The following is a 27804-nucleotide window of genomic DNA, read 5'->3' as shown; positions in this document are numbered from 1 at the left end:
AAGCAGACATGAAGGGGAGTAGGCCTTCCTGAAGCTGGGACCGCTGGTCCCCAGAAAGCTGCAGGCTGTGATCTGTGTCCCTGATGGATCCGTCCACCAGCGGGGTGGCTAGCAGGTCCACATGGATATTACCTTCATCGGGCACAGAGAGAGGTTCCCTTGTGAGGTCCCTCAACACCCCCAAGCTGGCATCAGAATGCCCAGCGGCCTGGAACTCCTGGCTGGGAGCAGCCAGGGTCGATGTCAAGTACAGGACCCCACTGGTGTCAGACAGTATGTCAGCTGGATTCTGGGGGAATGCCACCTCTTTCAATCCAACTGGGCATACTTCTGGGTCAGCGTTGTTTACTGGTCGGCTTTCACCTGCCGCATCACACCATGCGATGGTACGTGCAGGCTCTGACCGAGCACAATTCACATTGCTGTTATTTCTTGGACTACCGTCCGTACTTATTACCGGAGATATGGGGAAATCCTCTGTGACATCACACACAGGTGTGACATCACTGAGTTCCACCGTGTCACAGGACACCTCAACATTATTAGGCTGCGTCAGTTCAGTGAGCTCAAGAGTGGTGCACATCGCGTCGTCGCTGCCACTGCTACACCATTCAAGAGCACCACCAACCTCCGCAGGAACACACATGACATCAACATTTTTATTCATAGCAACAATGACTTCATACTTGTGCATTTCATCAGATCTTAGCAAAACATTGGCAGGCAGGTCATCAGATACCTCCACCTCCCGAAAATCCCTCCCTGCACCCATATCGGGATCCACCCGGATCATAGGCAGGGTAGGGTGGGTGTCCCCAATTTCCATCACAGTCACAGTCCTTTCAGGAATCATGTCCGTGGGGGACACCAGTTCAGTGTGCATGATGGTCATCTCTGCATCAGTATCATGCAGCTCCACAGTCACAGTCTTTCCTACAGCGATGATTTGCAGGTTGCCAGTGTCCTTTCTACTACCCTCACCTGCCCAGATAATACCTGCGGCAGGCTCAGGAGGCTTGGAGAAGGGGGCTGTCTTCACGTCAGGGCAAGTGGCGCTGACGTGGCCCACTTTGTTGCAGGAAAAACATTGGCGTGTCTCCCTATGAGACTTGGAGGGTGGAGAGGGAGCAGACCCCCCTGAGGATCTAGGCAAAAGGGGTAAGAGTTGGTCAGAGTCACTGTTCTGCTTACCCTCTCTCCAGCTGGTTTCAGATATCTGAAGATTCGGTCTCTGGTCAGCGACGTAGCTGTCCGCAGCTTTGGGGTCACAGACCTGAACACACTGGCGGATGTCCTCCGTACCAGTCTCCAGGAACTGCTCCTTCAGCATGATATCTCCCAGGTCCGCAGACTGGGTGATGGGTTGTCCCTTGGTCCACTTCCGGATCAGGGCTGCTTTGATGACCTCGTAGTCACCATTCTGTTCTTGGGGCACTTCCATAAGCACCTCCAGGGCCTTGCCCGTAAGCCCTGGGGTCAAGTACCTGGCCCATTGCTCGGTGGGCAGCTGGTACTGGTGGCAGACCCATTCAAAGTCCCTCAGGAAAATGTCCAGGTCTCCGTCTTCCTCTAGAACAGGGAAGAAATCTCGTTGTGGTTGCACATTTCTCATGCCGTTGGACTCACATGACCGTGCTCTTAAAATCTGTGCGTCAAGTTCGGCCATCCGCAGCCTGTGCTTACGCTCAGCTTGGCGTTCTGCGGCTTCTTGCTCTGCGGCTTCTCGCTGTGCCTGGCGTTCTGCGGCTTCTCGCTCTGCCTGGCGTTCTGCGGCTTCTCGCTCTGCCTGGCGTTCTGCGGCTTCTCGCTCTGCCTGGCGTTCATGCTCTGCGATTTCTTGCAGCTTGCGAACAAATTGCATGTACCGCTTAGGGCTCTTTGCACTCAGCTGTTGTAGAGCCTCTCGGATAGGCAAGTCAAAGTTCTCTTCTCCGATGGAGTAATCCATCTCTGTATCGGGGTTCGCTGTGGTTTGGTGCGAGAAATCGTCTTTTCCCAGCACCTCGGTCACCTGCCCCTTTAGCTTAGCGGCCTGGCTTCTAGTTGCCATTACCGCTGTTGCTTTGCCAAATAAAAGATAGAATAGAAAACAAGAAGAAAGGGAAGGGGACTGTCTGGGGATATCGTAAGTCTCTTACACAAAAAGCACTGAGTGAAACCTCGTAAGAAGGGCACCAATCTTCGCAAAGACTGGGTGCTTCTTTTCGTACAAGGACTAACTGCTTAATCCTGGCACGAACGTGTTAACGTTATCCCACCGCTGCCACCAATTTGTCACGTACGCCGGGCGAGGGCGAGGAAGGAAAGGCTCTTAGGTTGTGGAGTGACTGGTACCCAACTTTCCAGACTCCTGAAAAGCGACCATGAGCCACAGCCACAACTCTACAGCAACCCACCTGGCCCTGCACTGATTAACAATTTGTCCCTCACTGGACAAGAGGAGAGAGGGGAAGGGACGATACCTATCGATCCCGCCTCTGGTCCTCCAACACTCTGCAGTATTGCAAGCTGGCAGTCGTTAGAATACAGGCTGATTTGTATCTAGCGTTCTCCGACTTCGGCACGCATGCGAAACGGAAACTCAAATCATCCACCTGGTCAGTTCTAACGCACTCCAGAGCTCTACAATATGCATACAAAACGCTGCCACCATTCATTTGGTTACGGTAAATTGGAACCCGATTCCTGAATACAATCTTCGGAGAATATGGTTTCGTGTTAACACGGACGAGGCTCACTAATTAATTTAAAGTTTAATTCTCAAAGAATAGAGCAGTGCTTATTTACAGAAAAAATACGAAAATGATGTTACAAGATAAATGGCAAGAGACTTACATATGATATCACAAACAGTAAAATAACAGGGATTAAAAGAAGAGTGTTACCATTCTTTGGCGTGGAGTCGCGCCAGAACTGCGGACCAGACCTCACGTATAGTGACCTCCAAGGGGCTGACGCTGAGCACACATTCGTGTGCGATTTTTAAACTCTCACTGGGGTAACTCCCACATAGTTCCTTCCAGCCCCCATGGGGGTTGGCTCATCTTGGAACACATAATTCCCTGAAATACATATTTCCTTCATAACTCCGTGTGGGTGTGACCCACCATGAAAATATGACAACGATGTTTCCTGTTGTGATTTTACGTGTGTTTTGAGCCCACGCATGATTAGTTTTGGACGCATCTGATCCGAGATACGCAATCCTCGGTTTCTGAGTGTCGTGCAAATGCGGGAATCCCTGCATCTTATTGGTGGGGATGCAACGTTCCACAAAATAACCTCGTCCGCGGGCTGCGGCGTACAGATCTTTCATAGTTTTTAAATTACATTTTCCTTTGTCTTAAGGGCACGTTCTTTTGTTAACTTTGCCTCCAAAAGTTATCAGGTCAGTTACGACCATTTGGACCAGTAAGGGAGGGAAAGAGCTGCTGTAGGTGTGAAGCCTATTTCCTCTCCTTATTTCCTAACATAAACATTTGCTGGCTCTGGCTCCAGAGGGGCTGTAGGACATCAAAGACCCCCTGGGGGAGAAGTGTAACAGCCTTTCCTGAAGTCTACTTCAAAGGTAGCTCAGCACTCAGCTTTCCTATATGCGGAAAGACCATTAACTCTTCTCTCTACAAACTATACAAAATGACTGACAGACTACAATTTTCACATCACAATGCATATCTATCAATCTCTTATCTTTATCTGTCACTCTGGTATCTATCTACCCTTCTAATCTCTATCTAGTAAGGGGGAAGGATGTCAGCTCAGCTTTTCTAGTGTCCTGAACGTCAGCTGATTGATACTGGACAGCTGGGGGGACACTTTATTCATCTCTTTTTACTACACGGGCCATGGAGGAAAATGCACTGACAGCCTTTAAGATAAAGGTGCTGCAGTTGTGGGGAAGATGTGAGCGGTCGGAGAGTGAAGGACATGTATATTAAAACGGAGAAGAGTGCAGGTTTCCGGTGTGGTGAGGAGACCTACTGGCTCCCCTAGCTGAGGGGCCAGGTCGTAACTGCAAGCCCTGCAACCCCTACAGCTACACCACTGATGGGGCAATTTTTTTTTTTGCTATGAAGACTGGTCCTGTTATAAGGCTCTGTAATGGAAAGGTAGGAGAGCCTGTCAGAAATGTTGAAATGGAACTGTCTAATATATACACACCTTAGCCTGATGTGATGCGGTTTGCTATCAAAACGACTCTGCCCTCTCGTATATGCATTATGTAACTACATGCTATGCTACTGACTCATTCATCATCACCATAGGATATACAGACTGGGCCACGGAAAAGTAGCCCAGCACCACACTGTTATGGAAGATGTCTAAAAGAAAATCTGTTGTTGTTGTCCATAGTATCCAATCACAGCACAGCTTTTTTTTCTTATACTGCTGAGGTAAAATTAAAGCTATGCTGTGATTGTTTGTATAGCAGTTTTTAGGCACTGCGATTGGAGCCTCAGGTGTAATAGCCGCAGGTTTGGAGAGCAGTCAGGAAAGAGCCAAAAGTCAGCAACGGGAGGTCTCAGTTTGCAGTACAGATGGATGAGGTGGATAGCATTGTCAGAAGAGAAGTCAGGGGTCAGCAATAAGAGGTCTCAGTTTGCAGTACAGATGGATGAGGCGGGTAGCGTAGTCAGAAGGGAAGTCAGGGGTCAGAAAAGGGAAGTCTCAGTTTGCAGTACAGATGGATGAGGCGGGTAGCGTAGTCAGAAGAGAAGTCAGGGCTCAGTGGTGGGAGGTCTCAGTTTGCAGTACAGATGGATGAGGTTGGTAGTGTAGTCAGAAGGGAAGCCAGGGGTCAGCAACGAGAGGTCTCAGTTTGCAGTACAGATGGATGAGGCGGGTAGTGTAGTCAGAAGGGAAGCCATGGATCAATATCAAAATCAATATCAATATCAGTAGAATCACAGAGGAGCAAAAATAGAGAAGGCCGAAATAGAGCTTGATCATGGCTTGGAGCACAATAATCACACAATTCATGGAGGGCCAGGGCCAGGTTTATATAGAGCCTAATTAGCAGCAGGGTGGGGCCAGAACAGAGAGGCAGGAACTAAACTAGCAGGAACATAGAACAATGCTAGGTATGCAGGGAAACTTGTCTTAAGGCCTGGATGGCTCAGCAGAGAGAGCTGCTGGCTGGAGTGCAAGAGGTCCTTGGTTTCAGTCCCGACAGTTTAGTATGGGCAATAAAGATTTTTATTTTATCCAGCTTTCATAAGAGTGTGGTGCTGGACACATTTTCCATAGCTACCCTGCTCAACAAACCTCAATGGAACCTTGAAATATTTTAATTAGATGCACTAAGAATAAAAGAAAGGCTTCTGGAAAATTTTACCAGTGTCTAAAAAAATAGGCTAGTCGGGCAACACAGAAAAAGGACCTCCATGTTGAGTATTTAATATATTTGAAATAGCTGACGCTTTTTCATTCTAACTATTATTCCCAATTCCACTGATTAACTTTCCTGAGCATGGATATTTTTATAAATATATATATATAATATATATATACACACACACACACACATACATATACGTATGTATATATGTATATGTATATATATATATATATATATATATATATATATATATATATATATATATATATATATATATATATATATATATATATATAATGTATTGCAGTCGCTATCCTGGGACAGGCTTTCCACTAGTATACAATAACTGCAAAAAGTGCCCCTTCAGCTAGATGTAAATTTCAAAATTGCCAAATGTACAACTTTATAGGTATTCATAAGGGAGTCTGAGTTTATAATGAATGATTAGGAGGGAAAATTCCAACTTCTACCAGAGGTTCCATTTTAAAGATGATCAGTCATAGAGTATCTGAACAATAAGGGCGTTATGGCCTTATTACCAGGGACCCAGAACGCTCTCTGTCTATTACTGACAGGTAGATATATTTCTGCTTTTATAAGGAATAGATATTTAAAGTGGTAAAGACACGTACCTGAAATGACAGCTCTTTAAAACTATGTCCAGCTTTTGTAATCAGCTCACTGATTTTAAAGACGGGACATTGTGGACTCGTGACTGGATCATATTTGCAGTTCTGAAAATATGTACTATTTGATGTCTTCTTCTCGTTGGACCTTTGATGAAAATATTTACAAAAACAATAGAGATTCAGTTTTTCCCATGGACTGTAAATTTTATGGGGGGATTTGAAGTACAAATATACCTTGTTAGAATGCTATTGATAGATAGAAACGTGTATAAGTAGAGCAGTGCAAGGCCTATAATGAAAAGGAAAAGTGTTACCCACCCACTCCTGATCTCTTGTAGGAGAGAAGGGCAATGTGGCCCTCAAGCTGGTCCACACCTACCTGCATATTTCACACTATTAGACACACCTGACTACAAGACGCAACCAGACAATAGAAAGCAGGAAAAATATTTCATGCTAATAAATATTTCCTTGGTGGTTTAAAGAAGTGGAGGGATTCATGTAATTAACTTTGATCTCAAGGTCCAATATAATGGCAGGCATTTGTTTTAATGGGGTTCTGAAGGGCAGGACACTCCAAAAGGAGAGGTTAAAATGGTGAATTATTATCTATCTTACTAAAATAAAAAATATTGGCGGAACCTTATGGGGAGGTCTGCTGATGATAATTCTGAAAAGTTATAACTCATAAATAACCCATGTGGAATAGTCTTCAGTCCAGCAAGCCGCCTAGGTAGAGAGGTCTGGGCCTGGCCTCCGCTGCCTGTTTATCGCTCCATGGTATGCTATGGTTCACTCAACACTGGTTATAGGCAAGCAGGAGGCCTACCCACAGAGCAACTAGTTGATAAAGCAGTTCCCTGGGTTGTCCACTTGCACCTGACTAAAGAAGAATATAGAGCAGGATGGTACTGGCAGCCGTGCAGGGCTGGCCTGCTGATGAGCAGTCCAGGAACATGGATCAGATGGTATACTGAGGACTCAGTAAATACTCGCTATACTAAGGCCTCATTCATACGAGCGTGTGCGCTTTCACGCTGGCCACGCGTGGTTGAAAATCACAATAGGGAAAAATAGCCACAAATGAGTCTCGAAATTAATTAGCATTTTCTTGCTCATTTAACCCCTTGAGTGGCACGCCCGGAAATTTTCCGGGATGAGCTCCACTGCCGATAGTGATATAGCCCGGAAGATTTCCGGGCTATGTATCACTATGGGAGCTGCAGAGCACAATGCCACAAGCTGTGGCATTGTGCTCTGCCTGCACTGTCCCACAGAGAACAAATCAAGGGCTTTGAAAAACCAGCAGAAGATATTGCCGATATGCCGGCAATCTCCTGCTTCTAAGTCTCCTGCTTTGTTTACAGGTTGCCATAGAGACCATCGGCTTGTCAGAAGCAAGCCGATGGTCTCTGTGGCAGGGAGAGCTGGTGCTTGGCTGTCAGAGGACAGCTAGGTACCAGCTCTTACAGCAGAGAAAACCTCCGATCTCTGCTGTGTTAACCCTTTACATGCTGCAGTCTATGTGACTGCAGCATGTAAAGGGCTGTCACTGCAGCATGTAAAGGGCTGTCACCCTCCGACCCCCGGAATGTGATCAGGGGGTCCTGATGAGTCCCTGTGGAAGTCCCCTAAAGGGACAAAAAAAAAAAAAAAGGGAAAAAAAAAATTAAAGGAAAAAAATAATAAAAACACTTGTCTCCCTTTACTTTGTAAAAAATCAAAAATAAAATCACACATGTGGTATCCATGCGTCATAATGACCCAGAGAAGGAAGTTAATACATTATTTAACCCCTTAATGACATGGCCCCTTTTTTTCTTTTTTCCCCCATTTCATTTTTCCTCCCCCCTGTTTAAAAAATCACAACTTGTCCCGCAAAAAACAAGCCCTTTATGGCCATGTCAATGGAAAAATGAAAAACTTATGGCTCTTGAGACGCAACTGCAAAATTAGTTGAAATTCAATGATTAGACCACTTTAAAAAACCTGCCCTGGTGGGTCTGACAGGGTGGTAGGAAACCCGCCACTCAAGGGGTTAAAGGGCAGATTGCGTGAAAAATATGCTGCAGCACAGAATTCTGTCGGTTGGCAGAATGGCTTCTATTAGCTTAAATAGCAGCAGCTGTCTTCTTTTCTGAGCATTGGACGCAGGTAAACTCCCCCCCCCCCCTTCCTCTTTTTCCATAGTCACAATCTATTTTTGATGCTATGAGAAAAATCGTCGACCGAAAGCGATTTTACATTTTGATGCCACGATTTTTTCTCACACCCGAAAATCGCCCATGTGAATGAATACATTGTAATCCAATGCTTCACACGGTAGTGATTTTTGCCCGACGCTTGTGTGAATGAGGCCTAAGGATGCATCTAATTTGGTTGTTGTGGCAACAAAGATTTTTTGGTTTTCATTTTTGCATCAATGCGTTCTGAGAGCTGTAACTTTTTCCTTTTTGCATTGATGTAGCCGTATGAGAGCAGTTTCTGCGGGACGAGTTATATTTTTTAATGACATCATTTTAGGAAATATATAATGTATTGCAATATATATATATACATACATTTTTTGGGAAGGAATGTCCTAATGAAGACAATGCCACAAAAGTAGGAGTTGTGCTTTAAAGTAAAACGCAGCAGGATACAAGGATGACCTTCTAAAGTCCGCTTTAATTTGAACTGCATATAATCGAAAGCGATAAGGTCACATCATGTCAAAAAAAAATGAAGTGAGCCGTCTAAAAGAGGCGAGGATGTGGTTTATATCATCCTGATCTTGTACAGAAGGAGCTACATTACTACTTTGTAAATCTGGGACATTGCTATAGCAACTGTTCCTTCGTAGACTTAATGCTTAGGGAACTTGGAATTTGATATAACATGGAAAGCTGAGCTCTCCGACGTGATATGAAATGTTTTGACAATTTCCCAAATTTTGTTTAACAATTTTTTGTCAGTCATTTAAAGATATCGTACCTGCAAGAATATTATTTTATTTCTCTAGGGCTGACTTACACAGGCGTATTTAGGCTGCGTATTACATGCATATTTTACGTGTATATTAAGCGCATAGTACGCAGTGCTAAAAGCCCGTTGATTTACTTTGGGCCATTCAGACCTGCATTTTTCATGCGGGTGTATTATGCACATGAAAAAACTCGCAGCGTGTCCTATTCTGGTGTGAATTACACATGTTATACACACCATGAGGGCTTAAACAGATGAGCACAGTTCAAACTCTGTGCTATTGTGTGCGCAAAAAAAAAAGTAGAAAGATAGGGCAGGACCTATCTTTTCTCACGTAGGAATAGCACGCGAGAAACACACTTGTGGGACTCTTTCATGCACAAACACGCACAAGATAGAGCAGGTTCTATTTTTTTGCGCCCACAAAAACCACAAGGGCAAAAAAAGAAGTGAGAATGAACCCATTGAAATCAATCGGTTCTACTCTCTGTGTTATGAGTGCAGGATTTTCCCACGCAAAAACACGCTTGTCTGTTCAGGCCCTTAGGGCTCCTTCAGATGAGCGCATGAACAAATACGCTCACCGCTATGGAGTGTGTTTGTACATGAAACGGTCAAAAGTCTTTTTTTATTGTTTCAACTTTACACTATTGCACGGGGGGGAAAAAACATAAAATAGGGCCTGATCTATCTTTTCTCACACGGAAAAAACAAGATGGGGTGATATTCTTATGCGCACGAAACATGTCCGTGAAAACGTAACCATTGAAATCAATGACTTTGCTTCGTCATGTTTTGCTGGTGTGATTTTCAAGCCCAAAGAACGTTCTGAAAACACAGTCATCTGTTTCAGCCCTTACTGTGTGCTTGCTGTGTACTGCATATTACACTGGTAAAAAAATACACGTGGAACGCGCAGAGAACATACGCCCCTGTGAGTGGGCCCTTACTGAGAGCGATAACACTTTTCAACTAGCTAAACCGGTACCAGACTTGTTTCTTTTTGACAATTTTCCCAGACGCATTAAGTTCTGTCCAGGACTTCCTGTAACAATAGGCGCACTCACCTTGAGAAATTAAATTTGCTGAAGTACACTGAATTTTTTATGAAAAGAGTGAAGTTTTCAGCTTCGTTTAATGGTGTTTTCCTAAAAAGAGAAAAACAAGGATGAAATTTACAGTTGCCAATAACATTCTGCGTTCATTTAGGGTGCAGCTACACGCGGCATAAACCGTGCAGATTTTCCAAAGCGAAATGGTGTACATAAAATCTGCAGCATAGTTGATGAGCCATTACTGTCAAGCTGAGGAAAGACATCGCAGTGTAAATTACCTGCCGTGCAGAATTCAGATCTGCAGAATGACATTTTAGGCCTTAGTCAGACGGGCGTTTTTAGCCGCGATTTGCGCATGCGCATGCGTCCGGCGATTTTATAAAACCATTGCTTTGCAATGGTATCGGACACATGAACGCTTTTTATGCGCTCGTCTGATAAATTATAGAACAGAAATCGCAGATCGCACCTATCTGCGATCTGCGATTCCTGTTCTCTTCTCTATATGCGCTCAATGGGGCCGGCGGCAGCAGCGCCGACCCCATTGAGAACATATAGAAGACAAATCATTCTTCTCTGCCACAGCTGTAACAGCTGTGACAGAGAAGAACGATGTTTGCCCATTGAATTCAATGGAGCCGGCAATACAGCCGCTCCATTGAAAGCAATGGGCTGCCGGCGTGCGCGGGGTGAATTGTCGGGAAGGGCTTAAATATATAAGCCCTTCCCTGCAATTCATCCTAAAATGTGTTAAAATAAAAAAAAATTGTATACTCACCTTTCCGCTGCAGCCGGAGTCCAGCCGCGGCCGCTGTCAGTTCTCCTGAACTGCTTCTCGGCACTATTCAGCCGGCGGGGCTTTAAAATCACCGCCTGCTGAATGATCTGCCTCTGATTGGTCACAGCCCTGACCAATCAGAGGCAGGTTTCACTCACACTTTGAATTCATGAATGGGTGTGAGTGAGACATGCCTCTGATTGGCTCAGTGCTGAGCCAATCAGGGGGCAGGTCTGACTCACACCCCCTTCACACCTACTGCAGGACGGCCGCGCGGAGCTCCGGCTGCCGGGAGAAGGTGAGTATATATATATTTTTTATTTTTACGCATTTTAGGATGAATTGCAGGGAAGGGCTTATATATTTAAGCCCTTCCCGACAATTCATCCCGGGCTCGCCCGTAGCGCATTGCTTTAAATGGAGCCGGCTCTATTGCTGTCTCCATTGAATGCAATGCGCTGGACAGCTCCGGCCCGTTTCTAATGAAACGCGGCTAGGAGCAGATTTTCGGGCGATTTGCGGGCGACTTGCGCGCACCGGTCATGCAATTTGCGGATGCGCATCCGTCATGCGATCCGCAAATCGCGCGAAAAAACGCCCGTCTGACTAAGGCCTCATTCTGTGGAATTTTAATGATGATTTCACCTTTTGCAATGCGTAGGTTGCAATCCATTGTGAACTCATGCACCAAAACCCATGACAAATCTGCATGTGAGGGTGTGTTTTTTTTTCTTCTCGGACTTCTCAAATTCCACGCTACAGTGCACGAGTTTAAATGAAACAGCAGGAGGATAGGTCCTACCCTATCTTTCCTTGCCCGTACTATTAACAGGCGAGAATACCGCTAATGATATCACAGCCACATAACAGGACAAAGTCACACCCGTGTGAAGAAGCCCAAATACATGCAATTTTGTTACTTGTGGACAGTATGTCCCATGTGGAGCCACCCTTAATGTTGAAAAACAGGGTTATTTCAGGAGCAAATGACATTTGGCGATTTTGTATTTTTTATAAGATGAATTGTTTAAAACAAAGATAAATAATTATCATTAAAAGCAACTGCTTATTTCCTTAAAGGCATGTTCTAGCCACAGACTGATTGGGTGGTAAATGCTTGATCACTGGTGGTCTGACAATATTATCTCCGCCATACACCAGAAAAGAGAATCCACATCCCTTGCGCCCCCTCTTGCCCAACCAGGGAGAGCAGTACTTTGATGGAGCAGTGGTCGAGCACTGCTGTTCCATTCAAGCTCCTGAGAGTTACGGAAGCAGCTGAGTACAGCCTGAATGGCCCTTTAATATACTTTGATTTAGGTAAAAGGACAAAGTAGTTGTAGGATAATTAACTGTGGGATCAACATCCTCTTGTATCATGTACATCATCCTCCAAAGGGGATCCCAAGGGGAACATGGTACTGGTGCATCTTGTCTCCACCGAAACTAGGGGTGGAGACATGGGTTAGGCACGATCATTGACAGGCACGCCCCCCAGATGACGCCACCAGATTTTGATTGGCTGCTGCCGCTGTGTTCTGCCGAAGCGCCATCATCAGCACCGTGGAGGGCATGGGCCCAGAGCAGCGTCTTGCATACAAGCCACCGGCGCTCCCACACCTTCTCTACACAGAGGAGGCAGCAGAGTGGTGTAAGGCGGTGGCGCTCCCTAGCTGAGCGGGGTCTGGAGCAGCAGCTTTCCGGAGGAGGCAGCACAGTGGTGCAAGGCAGTGGTCCCCAGCTGAGCAGGGTCAGGAGGAGTGGCTTTCAGGAGGAGGCAGCACAGCGATGCAAGGCACCGGCGCTCCCTAGCTCAGCGGGGTCCGGGGGAGCGTCTTTTGATATTGTTGCATCTTCTCTCCACCACAACTAGGGCCAGCTTGTCAGACCAGGGGTCAGAGCAGCAGCGCCTTCACGCAAAGCAAAACACAGCACCAGCAGCCAATCCACATCTGGGGGCGTTATGTCCTCACTCCCTGTCACTGATCCAGCCCAACCCATGTCTCCACCTCTAGTTCCAGTGGAGACAAGATGCACCAGTACCGGGGAACATTATTATTGAATATGTAAGCAGCATTGAGCAGAAAACTACTCTGTTTCCATAATGTGGGAGTTACGGAAACAGCAGCATAGCTCACTGTGCTTCTTTGTTTCCATAAACCCACTAAAATCCAGCATGGAATAACTGTCAAAATATTACTTCTTTGTTAAAGGATAAAATAAGATTGACATGTGAAAATTAGACAGCTTGACAAAGACTCCAGAACACATTTCTGATTTTACTACTTACTAATGACATGCGTGAGAGTAAAATCTGCAACGCATAGGTCAGTTTATATCTTTGCAGCACATTATATGTAAATATTATTTTATCTTTAATAAATAAGGTAATATTTTAACAGTTGTTATATGCTGGATTTCATTGGATTCATCTTACTGCTGGTATCCAGAAGACTCAGGGATTTTTCAATGAAAGGAACCACTGAATCCCGCTACAGGTGAGTTGATCACTCTTGTTCCCATTACTCTGTTTCCAACTGTTCCAAAAATGCTGGCCACCTCTTCATTTACGTATGAATGAAGTCATATGACTTTTCTACATACTTCCTCTTCCTCTATAATCTGCTCAGAATGGCACATTTGGAAGCACCCTACCTTTAGGTCCCTGATGACCGTGACAAGCGTTCTACTCTATAATGGCAGAATGGATAAAAGTCCCCAAAACCTCTCTTTAGAGCCGCGAGCGAAATACCTTATAACGCACAGAGGAGTTTTGTTTAAAAGTTTAAAACCATATAAAAAGTAAGTTAAATGCATAACTAGCAAATAAGCCTAAGGGCACACGATGAAATGTTGTATGTGACAACAAGCTGTATAAATTGGGCAAAAAAAATCTGTGCAACTTGCAGTCTCACAACTGTTTCAGACCTACAACAGGCTGTTTAAAAGTCGCAGTAGCATGCAATTTAGGCTACTGCCAATAGTGAAAACGTTTGCCACTTGGATTTTTGGTGACTATGGTGTCACAGTCGCATTAGGTTGCATTAGGTCGCATCATTGATCACTGCATGTGATGTTGCAGTGCGACTCTGCGATCTTTGTATCGTGTAACACATGTACCCTCGCCTTATAGTGTGATTACTTACCTGATTACATCTGGGTTCTCAACAGGACACCAGCCATATATCTCACATGTGAAATGAGTTTTATTACACTTCCCTGTTTTTATACCTGCAAAAAACCAAACATAGGTCTTTTATGCTGCCTACATGGCATAGGTGATTCTCTGTATCATTCATGCACAATAATTTGGCTACACCTGTTTTGTTATTTTGTGACTACAGAGTATGGTCAGGCTCACACGGCCGTCTGCAGACTCTTCTTGTGCAAGCTCACAACGGATTCCAACTATGAGCTCAGCCATGACCCTGCATACGGCCACGTAATGTACTGCGTATGACTGCGTACTTCTGCAGGTGGTCATGCGCAGTAAACCTTTTTTTGAAAAAATTCCCCACGCCGTCACTTAGCGATGACGCAGGTACCGGCAGTCTATACACAATGCAAATGCATATGGGCTGCAGGTATATGTGCGACCATAGAGTTCAATAGGCTCTATGTTGCAGTTTCCGTGGTAAAATAGAACATGCTGCAATAGAACATGCTGCGTTCTATTTTCCGCGAACAGATTACGTAATTCTGATCCACTTATGTGAGCAGAATTGTGTAATCCAATGCATTTGATTGATCTGCGTATTACAGCCGATCAAACTCTTGCGGATTCCACAATTCCTATCTGGTCATGTTAGACCGGTCTATGTGAGTGTGAGGCCACCGAAAGTACTGGTGATCGCATGAAGTAGAATACTATCCATTGGAAAATAACTACGAGCTCCCTATCTAGTGTGCTCACAACTATCCATAGATGGTCATTAATGACTTATATGTATTCTATGACACTGTTCCCAGATTGCTGTGGCAATTGTACAATATGAAGAAAAATCATTTTTGTGCTACATTTGCACTGTTAGGCCTCTTTCACACAGACAGCAATATCACCGCTACAAAATTGCGGCAATATCACAGCTTTGTTCCCGCGATTTTGTAGCATTACTAATGCTTTTTCTTGAGATGAATCTCACATCGCTGCCGCCCACAATGGCAAAAAAAAAAAAACAAAACATTTAAATCGCACAATAGTCAATAGGACTTTCTAATGTTAAAATCGCATCACATTGCACAAAAGTTGTGATTTCGTGTGTCGCGACAAAAACAAAGGCTCCATGGGGGAAACATGGGCTAGAAAAAAAAACGCAAATCGTGGAATATAGAACATGCTGCGATTTCTGTTTCTTGCAAGATGGCATTAGAGAAAACATTGCTGATGTGAAGGAACCCATTGTAAAGCATGAGCTTCACATACACGCATTTCCTCACGCTATCGCATCGCAGCAAAATCACATGATTTTCTCGCCCGTGTGAAAGCGGCCTATTTGTGTGGTTTATGCTGTCAAAGTTACAATATTCACAGGCACCGATACTACAACTCCTCATAGCTATAAGTGAAGCAGTCACTATTCCACAAATCAATGTATATTTGGCAGGGTCTAATAGGCTCATGTGGATGGCAGGCCCAGAGGCCTTTAATAGGACTCCAGTTGCCACAGCAAACATTGGCATCCCATGACTGCGTCATGGCAATGACAGAGGGTGCCCTCTCCCTTGTCAATCCACTTAGTTGCTGCCGTCAGAACTGATCCTGGCAGTTGCAGCCCAGCTATGTGTCAATCAGACTGATATCCCACGTGGCAGTACCTATAAAATATATATCAATCATGAAGTTAGATGCAACCCTCGCTCATGACGGATATATGTCATAAAGCAGGAAGGGGTTAAAGGTGCATCACAATGTAAACCACCTTGGTAGATGGTAGTACTATATAAACTATACGTATTAGGCCTCTTTCACACAGGCGACAGCGATATCGCTGTGAGAAAATCGCAGCGATATCGCTGCATTTTCTTGCAACAATATTGCAATTTTGTGACACTCTTTTGCCACGATTTTCAGGGGAGCTTGAAATATAAGCCATACCTTGAAAATAAGCCCTATCTGCATAAAAAAAAACAAAAAAAACAATACACTACCTAACAGACGCTGTCTGCTCTGACGCACGTCTCCTCCTCAGCTCTGGCTCTTGTTTGTAGTCTTCAGCCAGCACTTCCTGGTCAGGGGTTTAAAAAACCCTGCCTCCAGGAAGTGCTGGCTCTGATTGGCTGAGCTGCAGTGCTCGAGAACCAATCATTGCAGTGCTCGGTGAACCAATCACAGCCATTCAATGTGCTGGCTGAAGACTACAGACAAGTGTGCCGGAGCTGCGGAGAAGTGCGGCGGAGCGGACAGTGCCTGTTAGGTAATGTATTGTTTTTTTTGATGCAGCTAGAATAAATGTTAAGGCTCAAACAGTAGGACTTCCCTCTATAAAAGATGCAGAAAGGAAGGCTCCATAGGGAAACATGGGCTACAAAGCATCGCAAATTTTGGGCTGTATAGAGCATGCCGCGATTTTTTTTCTTGCAATGCAGCAGCCTACAAAACATTGCTCATGTGAAGGAACCCATTTGAAAGCATGGCCTTTAGGCACATGGGAGTTGTAGCGCTGTCGCATTGCGAAAAAATCATGTGATTTTGTCACCCTTGTGAAAGCAGCCTTAATAAGAGGAATAACGAACTAATTTACCATTTCCACTAATCACAGGTTCTCCAGCAGTACAGTTTGAGTCTTCTCTACATTTGCCATCTAAAATGGTTGGACTCTTAAAAACAAACAAACAACTGAATGTAACGCCGTATCACAGCCAGACACGTGACCATTGACAACAGGAAGATAAAGGAATGCAGTAACATGTCTATAAATTATGTTGATTAGTCATTTTAATCCATTATGCAATTTTAGTAGGCAGAGGTGGCAAATAACCAACAGCATGCAGAGTTATGATGCAGTAACATTTTAGTTATCCTTTAAACAAGGCCAGTTGCTGGGTAGAAGAGCTTGTCAACAATAAACCGTATAAGGGTGCGTTCACACATAGAGGATTTGGTGCGGATTATCCACAAATTATGCTACACATTTTGGTGTAGATCGACCAAGTATGAAAGCACCCTAAAAGCATCTATGGCAGTAGTACAAAGTCAGAGGTCCTTTAACATCCATTCCTTCTCAGCAATACGGATTTCTAAAGAGCTGCAATGTCAAACTGCTTGAAAGTCAATAGATTTTATTGCATTGCTTTTTTTCTTGTACTGTTTTGTTACTTCTTCATTAAATCAATTGTCATTGGTTTAATAGGTTGGCTTAATAAAAACATTTTTACGAACTGGAATCATAACTTATCCATTGTGAAACCACCCATTTTCACTTTCCTCCTCGTCTCTATATCATGTGATACATTTTTAATTTTATAGTAATATGGAATAATCACTATATACATATTGTGCGCATTTTTCACAATCAGTTGCAATAGTTACACAAGCAGTCCAATTGCAGAGTCAGGCCTTGTTCATAGGAGCATGGTTTTAGTGCAGTATAGGTGCGCATCTGCTCCAGGAGGGGAGAGAGAAACCCTGCAGGGCTTCTGGATTTCCCCATAGCAGGGAGAGAGAGAGGGAGAGAGAGAGAGAGTGGGGCTATGGGGGATTAACCCATAGCCCCGCTCTGTCTTACCCTGCTATGGGGGATTAACTCATAGCCCCACTCTCTCTCTCTCCCTGCCCTAGGGATCCCAGAGGGATATCTCCATAGTGCAGATAGAGTGGGCAGGGCTAGAGAGAGGGGGCGGGTTATAGGGCTTCTCACAGGGATTACCCATAGCAAATAGACAGGGGTTGAGGCTAGAGGGGCAGCACTAGAGGCCAGATCGCTGTATCCCCACTCTTTTCTCCCACGTTCTCAGGGAAGCCCTGCAATCCCGCCCCCTCTCTCTCCCCACTATAGGGAAATACCTTAGGGAGAGAGGTGGAGGGAGTCTCTTACTGCCCCCTGCTGCTGGGGAATTGCCCAGCAGTCGGGCTGGAGGAATTCCCAGCTGCTTACAGCAGGAAATTTAAAATGTGCTACCCAGAAGCACATTTTAACTGTCCCGCTGTAAATTCCTGTTAGTCCCCATAGGGATTAAGGGAACCCTCAGGACTTCCCCTCATCTCTGCAGGGACTAACAGAAGTTTACAGCGGGACATTTAAAATGTGCTTTTGGGCAGCAGGTTTAAATGTCCCTCCGAAAGCAGCTGGGAATTCCTTCCATCGGCAGAAATTCTCCTAATGAGATTTGTAATCTCATTTTCCTGCTCAGGAGTTTCCATAGACTCCTGTTCTCATAGTCAATGAAAACTTCTGCATAGCTCGTACCAAAGAAAGGTCATGTCCTGTCTTTTCTCGCAGTACAGACTTTAGATGTGGGCATTGTAGCCACGCAAGTCCTATCTTTGTATAGTATTTAGCACGTCTAAAATTATTTCATGTGAACGCGTCTATAGGAAACCATTGGTTCTTATGGAAGCGCTCTTTTCACATGTTTCTAATGTGCGAAAACAACACTCGTGTGAACGAGGCCTCATTCACATATGGAGCATATAATGGCAGATTAAGGCTCCATTTACACAGCGCAGTTCAATTGCAATCAAAACCGCACTAAAAAGTGCATCGGTAAAACCTTTTTGCTAGAGCGCTAATAAAATGTGGCAAAAAACGCACAGAGTTTTAAAAATGCACTTTTTGGTGCAGTTTTAATTGCAACTGAACTGCCCTCTGTGAATGGGGCCTTACACTTAGCGTATTTGTTGTACGATAAATACAGCGTACATTCCGCAGCATTTCTTGTCATGTGAGAGGACTGACTTATGGACTGTAAACTACTCAGGCTAAAAGTGTTCTCTCACCTCCGGACACACACCTAATGCTTGTCCTGGTGTGGAGATAACGTTTGTAACCAAAAACAGAACATTTTCACCCTGTAATACAAAGGTCATCACATTACATCATATTTAATCAGCCATGTTGGTATTTAAAACTTGTGACACCGCTAGTCCGCGTGGAGGATCTGTGGCAAATCACATGCATTGCTATTGCTCGCGGATATGAATCGCGTATTCTGCAAGTGGAAGAAAAATCACAGCATGCTTTATTTTGCTGTGGACTTCACTCGGACAGCCTCCATTGAAGTCAATGGAGGCCATCCGACCCGCATCCCATCCGCAATTAACCCTTTCCAATCCACTGTCTGACGTCTGAAGACATTATGATTTAGGGCTGTACAGCTCCAATGTTGGAAGATATCCATCGGGGTTCTCTTACTGTATATTGCCACCCTCTCTGCTGTCGGAGCCTATCCAACGTGTCACCTCACGTAGTACCGGATTTAACCATCATATAGCGCCGTTGTATAAGAGCAGAAAAAGAATAAGCCCCCTAGGAAAAGCAGGATACAAATTGGATTGGAAAGGGTTTACATTGCGTATGGGCTGTGGGTACCAGCGTTATCACCTAGCAACGGTGCGGGAAATTTTTTACATTTTTTAAGCCTTTTTAAAAAAAATCTGTACTGTGCCTGATTACCTGCGAGCCTCCGCGTTCATTACATATTTTGCAGGTACTCAGGGCCGCCATATTGGGTCACAGTCAGATTTCACTCCTTTTTGCAACATGTAGATCCTATTTTCTATGCTGCTACATTTTTTAATCTCTATAGGAGTCAAAGCTCCATTTTCTTCTCATATGCACTACAACTCATTCATTTCAATATACCAAAAAAAAGTCAGATATATAAATTGGCGCTATACAAATAACAGGATAGACATGTTTTGTACTCATACACGTTAGTTCACAAATGAATTGAGCTTTGCTTTCCTTATATTCGTCTCTCCTCGCAGTATCCCTCCTTAGCAGTGATCACAGGATTCAATTTTTTACCTAAATAAACCCATATTCATCAGGAACTAGCTACTTTTCTTCATTTCTGAAAGACCGATGATTTGGGTAGTGTATAGAAATGAATGAGCTGTAGTGTACAGCTCCAAATCTCCAACATAGACAAAAAGTTAAATGATGAAAGGAACTTAAAGGGGTTACAATATTTCACAGAGTAGGCAGAGCAAAAAGTCTCCAAATTTAACTTGAGTAGCCCTTTCACAGTGGTGACTTGAATTAAAAAATATAATTTTTATTTTGAACTTTTTAAAAATGCACATATAGGGGCACAACACATAAAACAACAAAAACAAAAAAAGTAAGTAAGGGGCGTGGTAAATACCATCCAACCACACCGTCACTAAAGATGGGCATCCAATTGTGCTGTGTGTGTGGGTGTTTGTGTGATCTGGTCACCGGCGACCACGAAGTTTTTTTGTCCTGCTTAAAGCCGGTAATGTATGAGGCAGGGGTATATTGGTACTTGGGGTTTGTAAGATAATCCCCAGTTGTTTTGGTCTTTTTTATTTATAAAGCCCACACACCGTAGATGGATGCAATTTTTAGTGATTTGAACGTTCGTTTCTTCACAATTCTTTTTTGCCCCCCCCCCCCCTTTTTTTCAAAGGAGGGTAGAGGTACCTGACCAATTCCTAAATGGATAGTCGGAATTGGCCTTGGCCGTAGGGATCATCTCCCGAGGTTGCTAGATATGTATGATGCCAACCTCCAGAGAGAGTCTCCCGGTTAGTATAGGACGGCCTCGCCTCTATAGATAAGGGTCGTAGTGTAAATACTTGACCCAAGCGTATTCGAATTTCCCTTTTTAATATGCTGATTCTCGTATTTAATTGCTCGACGCGTTTCACCACTTCAATTCTCGTGGATCATCAGGAACATTATAAATCGGGATTGAGTAGAGACAGTATAGGTGATATCATGAGGTCACCAATAGACCAATTGATAAAGAAACGAATATCTTAATTTTTGGAGGGCCTGTTCATGCAGCAGGTTTCTCAAAGGATCGGGTCTAGCCTGGGTAGAAAGTTCGATACTCAAATTTCTCTTATTGACAAAAGCAATAATTTGAGATTTGCCAGAGATAGCGTATCCTAATGACCCAAATCAGCCTTGAATGCGAATGTCTGGCGTGGGGTGTTCAGGACTGATACGGGAATGTTCAAGCTGCTACTACTCACAGAAACATACCATAGGGATGCAGTATTATGCTGTGAGTAAAGTAGTATTGGAGCAATCCGTCTCTGTCCAGAGATTGGATAGCCGGTTCGTCCTATGCAATATGCATACTGGGACGCTAAGCCGGTATCGCAAGGGTTTTTGTGCCTGTGCTTATTCAGGACACATATCCCCAGGTGAGGAAAAGGAGAGAAGCACTAGCCCCCTGCTTCTCTATAGAGAACACCCCGTTCACCAATCTGCTGCTTCTTTAGCTATCACATAAACAGACTAGTGATTTACTAGCCTGTTACGTGTAGGAGCTTATCTAACAGAACCCGCCCGAGTTTCTTTTCCCAGAGTGTCAGAATTGACAGAAGAAAAGGATGGATACAAGATGAAAATAACAAAAGTTGGTGTCCATAGCCCAGATGGTCCCTAGCCTACCATCTGGGCTATGGACACCAACTTTTGTTATTTTCATCTTGTATCCATCCTTTTCTTCTGTCAATTCTGACACTCTGGGAAAAGAAACTCGGGCGGGTTCTGTTAGATAAGCTCCTACACGTAACAGGCTAGTAAATCACTAGTCTGTTTATGTGATAGCTAAAGAAGCAGCAGATTGGTGAACGGGGTGTTCTCTATAGAGAAGCAGGGGGCTAGTGCTTCTCTCCTTTTCCTCACCTGGGGATATGTGTCCTGAATAAGCACAGGCACAAAAACCCTTGCGATACCGGCTTAGCGTCCCAGTATGCATATTGCATAGGACGAACCGGCTATCCAATCTCTGGACAGAGACGGATTGCTCCAATACTACTTTACTCACAGCATAATACTGCATCCCTATGGTATGTTTCTGTGAGTAGTAGCAGCTTGAACATTCCCGTATCAGTCCTGAACACCCCACGCCAGACATTCGCATTCAAGGCTGATTTGGGTCATTAGGATACGCTATCTCTGGCAAATCTCAAATTATTGCTTTTGTCAATAAGAGAAATTTGAGTATCGAACTTTCTACCCAGGCTAGACCCGATCCTTTGAGAAACCTGCTGCATGAACAGGCCCTCCAAAAATTAAGATATTCGTTTCTTTATCAATTGGTCTATTGGTGACCTCATGATATCACCTATACTGTCTCTACTCAATCCCGATTTATAATGTTCCTGATGATCCACGAGAATTGAAGTGGTGAAACGCGTCGAGCAATTAAATACGAGAATCAGCATACTAAAAAGGGAAATTCGAATACGCTTGGGTCAAGTATTTACACTACGACCCTTATCTATAGAGGCGAGGCCGTCCTATACTAACCGGGAGACTCTCTCTGGAGGTTGGCATCATACATATCTAGCAACCTCGGGAGATGATCCCTACGGCCAAGGCCAATTCCGACTATCCATTTAGGAATTGGTCAGGTACCTCTACCCTCCTTTGAAAAAAAGGGGGGCAAAAAAGAATTGTGAAGAAACGAACGTTCAAATCACTAAAAATTGCATCCATCTACGGTGTGTGGGCTTTATAAATAAAAAAGACCAAAACAACTGGGGATTATCTTACAAACCCCAAGTACCAATATACCCCTGCCTCATACATTACCGGCTTTAAGCAGGACAAAAAAACTTCGTGGTCGCCGGTGACCAGATCACACAAACACCCACACACACAGCACAATTGGATGCCCATCTTTAGTGACGGTGTGGTTGGATGGTATTTACCACGCCCCTTACTTACTTTTTTTGTTTTTGTTGTTTTATGTGTTGTGCCCCTATATGTGCATTTTTAAAAAGTTCAAAATAAAAATTATATTTTTTAATTCAAGTCACCACTGTGAAAGAACTTAAAGGGGTTGTCCCGCGAAAGCAAGTGGGGTTATACACTTCTGTATGGCCATATTAATGCACTTTGTAATGTACATCGTGCATTAAATATGAGCCATACAGAAGTTACCTTACCTGTTCCGTTGCTAGCGTCCTCGCCTCCATGGTGCCGTCTAATTTCAGCGTCTAATCGCCCGATTAGACGCGCTTGCACAGTCCGGTCTTCTCCCTGGTGAATGGGGCCGCTCGTGCCGGAGAGCTGGTCCTCGTAGCTCCGCCCCGTCACGTGTGCCGATTCCAGCCAATCAGGAGGCTGGAATCGGCAATGGACCGCACAGAGCCCACGGTGCACCATGGGAGAAGACCCGCGGTGCATCGTGGGTGAAGATCCCAGCGGCCATCTTAGTAAGGTAAGGAAGAAGTCGCCGCAGCGTGGGGATTCGGGTAAGTACTAAACGTTTTGTTTTTTTAACACATGCATCGGGTTTGTCTCGCGCCGAACGGGGGGCCTATTGAATAAAAAAAAAACCTGTTTCGGCACGGGACAACCCCTTTAAAAGGAGCCTGCCACATTGAAAATGGTCTAATTTGCAGGCAGCATGCAGGAGGAGCTGAGGAGACTAAATATAATTATGATGGAAAAGATTAATAATAACTTGCATTTTACTCATTTCAATCCCTACTATTTCTTTGTTCAGGAGTCCAGTGGGCGGTCCTATCAGAGACTGACAGTGTTTCCTGTATGACTGTGCATAGAGACATGACTGTCCGTCATGGAATAGGATCACCAACTGCTCTCTTAAACAGGCCTTTTAAATGCTGCTGTCGGAACTGACAGCTGCATCTAAAAGGTTAACAGCCACAATCACCTGACACCCACTGTGTATAGAGCGGCCTCAGTTCCTGAGCCTGCTTTATCCAATGACACATGACATCCACCCTACATGTACGGCAGATTTCAGAAGGGGGTAAGAATCTGCTGCATACTGTATTTTATTATTGAGTTCTTTGTGCAAACAGAATCCAGTAAGAACCAAAGATCTGCTGCAGGCATCACTATTTTATTATGAGATGTACGTCTATATAGGTGATGCCGAGCTCAATATCCCAAAAGTGGACGTCTGACTGCTATTAAGTTATGTTAAAAGATAAGAATTATGAAGTTTTTAAAAACCTTTAAAGTATAACTAAACTCCTTAAAAACTCCTGTGATTTCATAGTGACATGTCAGAAGTTCTGATTGGTGAGAGTCAGGATGCTATGTACTCCCACCCCCACAATGCAAAAGTGTTTGGCTGTCTCCATATACTTTCATCACTCTATGCAGTGACAGAAACAGCTGAATGGGCACAGCGAGCGCTTCTGACTGTTTGTTTTAGCGATCAGTGGAGGTCTCAGCTCCCGGACCCCCACCGATCAAAATTTCCAGCATGTCACTATGACATGTCAGAAGTTTTTAAAAAGTTGAGTTACTTTCTAATGCATAATTCCCAAGTTATATCAATAAAGGGCTAGTAGTATTTCCAGACCCAATATGTCAATAAGAATATGGCATCAAGAATGTGGGACAATCGTGGCTCAGAAGCAGTGCTGGATGGTAGACTGTGAAGGAAGTATTCTTTTTCTTTTCAATATCTCAGATCTTGATGGTGCAGGAGGTTCCAGGGCCTCAAAGATAGTTTCCCTACTGAAGAGTTTGTTTAGTTACTGGTGCACTATTTTGCCCTCCATTGTAATGATAATAGACAAGTAAAAAAATTGTGTTAAGCCTGGTTTAGACACAACGATTATCGCTCAAAAAATGTCGTTGTGTGCCTTTACAGCGATCACTTTGCACTCCGAGCGGAGTATACAGAAGACAAGCGGGGACGCTTGTCTTCTGCATCCAGCTGTTCTCTGCTTGGAGCGCCCGGCTGTTATACAGCTGAGCACGCCGAGCGGGGTATGCAGAAGACAAGTGGGACCACTTGTCTCTTGCATTCAGCTGTTCTCTGCTCGGAGCGCTCAGCTGTTGTACAGCCAAGCGCTCCGAGCGGGGTATGCGGAACACAGCTGGATCGCTGTGTTCTTCATACCCTGGCTGTTTACGGAGTGCTCAGCTGGTATACAGCTGTGCGCTCCATGCGGAGTATCAAGAACACAGCTGGACCGCTGTGTTCTTCATACCCCGCCTGTGTTCAGGGAGTGGGATACAGCTGAAGCAGCCGATAAGGCTTATCGTTGTCTTTCAGCATGCTGAAAGATCAGCGATCAGCAACAGCTTAATGAAAACTTCCCAATGTCAGTGCAGTTAGACACAACGATTATCGCTCAAAAGACGGCTTTTGAGCGATAATCGTTGTGTCTAAATGGGCCTTAAGAAACACATTGCAAGATATTTTAGAATGTATGAACTCACCTGAGAGGGTCTTACAAAGTCAGCTACATCCCATAACCTTTCTTGAAATTCCCTAAAATTTTTGGTCACCGATGCTCCCTTCATTTTCGTTATCACAGAAATGTATGGATCATTGTCACTTTCTTGGTATCCCTTTTTTATTATAAACACCCACCTATTAATAAACAACATAATAGGAATATAGTCTGACAACTAACAAAGTACAACTTTGAGAGATAGTAACAATTACCTTTTCATTTATCATGGTGTTAAAATGATTCATAACATTCCATTAATAAACATTACCTCGTCATCCTCCACAAGAGACAGCCAGGAACCCAAGGTGAAGTTGATGTGTTCCCGTTATTGGATATAAGTTAAGCCAAATACGTTGTATGCGAATTGCGCCCAAGAATCTCAGGCGCAACTCATATCGGACAGCACATGGCCACCCGTCTGTGTTCTGTCTAGAGATGAGCGAGCACCAAAATGCTCGGGTGCTCGTTACTCGAGTCGAACATTCAGTGATGCTCAAGAGTTCGTTTCGAGTAACGAACCCCATTGAAGTCAATGGGCGACTCGAGCATTTTTGTATATCGCCGATGCTCGCTAAGGTTTTCATTTGTGAAAACCTGGGAAATTCAAGAAAGTGATGGGAACAACACAGAAACGGATAGGGCAGGCGAGGGGCTACATGTTGGGCTGCATCTCAAGTTCCCAGGTCCCACTATTAAGCCACAATAGTGGCAAAAGTGAGACCCCCCCCCCCGCACTGTCAGCATAAAGATCGTTCTCCTCTGCCACAGCTGTAACAGCTGTGGCAGAGAAGAACGATGTTAGCCCATTGAATTCAATGGAGGCGGCAATACAGCTGGCTCCATTGAAAGCAATGGGCTGCCGGCGATCGCGGGATGAATTGTCGGGAAGGGCTTAAATATATAAGCCCTTCCCTGCAATTCATCCAGAAATGTGTAAAAATAAAAAAAATATATACTCACCTTGTCCCGGCCGAACGATGTTAGCCCATTGAATTCAATGGAGCCGGCAAAACAGCTGGCTCCATTGAAAGCAATGGGCTGCCGGCGATCGCGGGATGAATTGTCGGGAAGGGGTTAAATATATAAGCCCTTCCCTGCAATTCATCCAGAAATGTGTAAAAATAAAAAATATATATATACTCACCTAGTCCCGGCAGACAGAGTTCAGCGCGGCCAGCGGCAGTCCTCCTGAACTGCTCTGAACAGCTGTGAGTAGTATTCAGCAGCCGGGGATTTAAAATTCCCGCCTGCTGAATGAGCTGCCTCTAATTGGTCACAGCCTGACCAATCAGAGGCAGATTCCACTCACACACCCATTCATGAATTTATGAATGGATGAGTGACTGCTGCCTCTCATCTGATTGGTCCCGCTGAGCCAATCAGAGGCAGCAGTCACACACCCATTCATAAATTCATGAATGGGTGTGTGAGTGGAATCTGCCTCTGATTGGTCAGGCTGTGACCAATTAGAGGCAGCTCATTCAACAGGCGGGGATTTTAAATCCCCGGCTGCTGAATACTACTCTCTAATAGTGGCTCTCTAATATGGACCCATAAGAATTCCATGTGGGGACATGCAGGGTCTTTGCACATGGCTGTGTTTTGCATGAGACTTAAGGTGTCTATGTTGTCATAGCATAAACTATGAGATTATTCCTGTGAATGTTCTAGATACTAAAGCATTTTGCCACCCTGTCATGTGGCCCTTCCCTGGACAGTTTACGCTATTATACTTGTTTAAAGAGGTTGTCCGGTTTCCAGACAACATGCCCCCTATACTGCCCACTATGCTAAAATAAGAAAAGGAGTAGTACTTACCTGTTCCCTAGCATCACGGTCCAGTGCTGCAGCCCCGCTGTGGTCCCGGTATTTATTATATCACTGAAAGTCAGGTGACTGCTGCAGCCAATCAGAGGCTGCAGCTTTTCACTGCCCGTTCTTCTGGCATCCATGCTCACATCCTGAGTGCCATGATGCCAGGAGTTCGGAATAATGACCCTGCAGCCTCTGATTGGCTACAGCGGTCACCTAACTTCTGGTGACATCAACTGCAGCAACAAATACCAGGACAACAGCAGGGCTGCAGTGATGGATGGTACTGCTCCTTACTTTAGCAAAGTGGACACTAAAGGGGGCATGTTGTCCGGTAACCAAACAACCCCTTTAAACCTGCTACCATCCATGTATTTTGTCCTTTAACCTAAAATCTAGATAGGTACACTATGATCAATAAATACATAAAACTCAGTCACAACATTAGGTGTAAATTAAAATTAATGAATTAATATATATATATACAGATATCTTCTCTTTGCATGATAATTTGGTGCATTTTAATCTGGACTCAAATGATGTTCTTATAGTTAATTAATTATGCATATATTTAATTATTATAATAGATATAAATAATATGCATGGAAAAATATAACAATATACATTATTTTCTATATTTGCATTATAAACCCTATTTCCCCTCTTCCCATGTAAGAAACTTCCTAAACATCTTTTTTTTTCAGAAAAACATATTTTACTCACCCAACTATATAGAACAGAATGCCAAGCTGAAGCAGGCGATGAAATACGCCAATCTTCCTATTTTTAGTCAGGAGGTATTTCTCTGTCTTGTAATCTAGAACCGGTGGAAAAGATTTTGTACAGACGGCTTCCAT

General features: G+C 44.2%; 1 protein-coding gene across 1 annotated transcript in view; it reads right to left on the bottom strand.

Moving 5' to 3' along the window:
• P2RX6 (purinergic receptor P2X 6) overlaps positions 1 to 27804 on the bottom strand; it is a 42356-nt gene extending 14552 nt beyond the window's left edge. Inside the window, exons 1-7 of the mRNA XM_066603186.1 lie at positions 27671 to 27804; positions 25119 to 25272; positions 18701 to 18772; positions 16506 to 16581; positions 13911 to 13995; positions 9999 to 10079; positions 5971 to 6112 (exon numbers count right to left, since the gene is read on the bottom strand). Of these exons, the coding sequence (XP_066459283.1) occupies positions 5971 to 6112; positions 9999 to 10079; positions 13911 to 13995; positions 16506 to 16581; positions 18701 to 18772; positions 25119 to 25272; positions 27671 to 27804 (744 nt within the window). The remainder of the gene's footprint in view (positions 1 to 5970; positions 6113 to 9998; positions 10080 to 13910; positions 13996 to 16505; positions 16582 to 18700; positions 18773 to 25118; positions 25273 to 27670) is intronic.

This window comes from Eleutherodactylus coqui, chromosome 5, assembly GCF_035609145.1.
Source record: "Eleutherodactylus coqui strain aEleCoq1 chromosome 5, aEleCoq1.hap1, whole genome shotgun sequence".
NCBI classification, from domain to species: Eukaryota; Metazoa; Chordata; class Amphibia; order Anura; family Eleutherodactylidae; genus Eleutherodactylus; species Eleutherodactylus coqui.
Note: the sequence above shows the minus strand (reverse complement) of the source record. Positions and strands in the feature narration are given on the sequence as shown.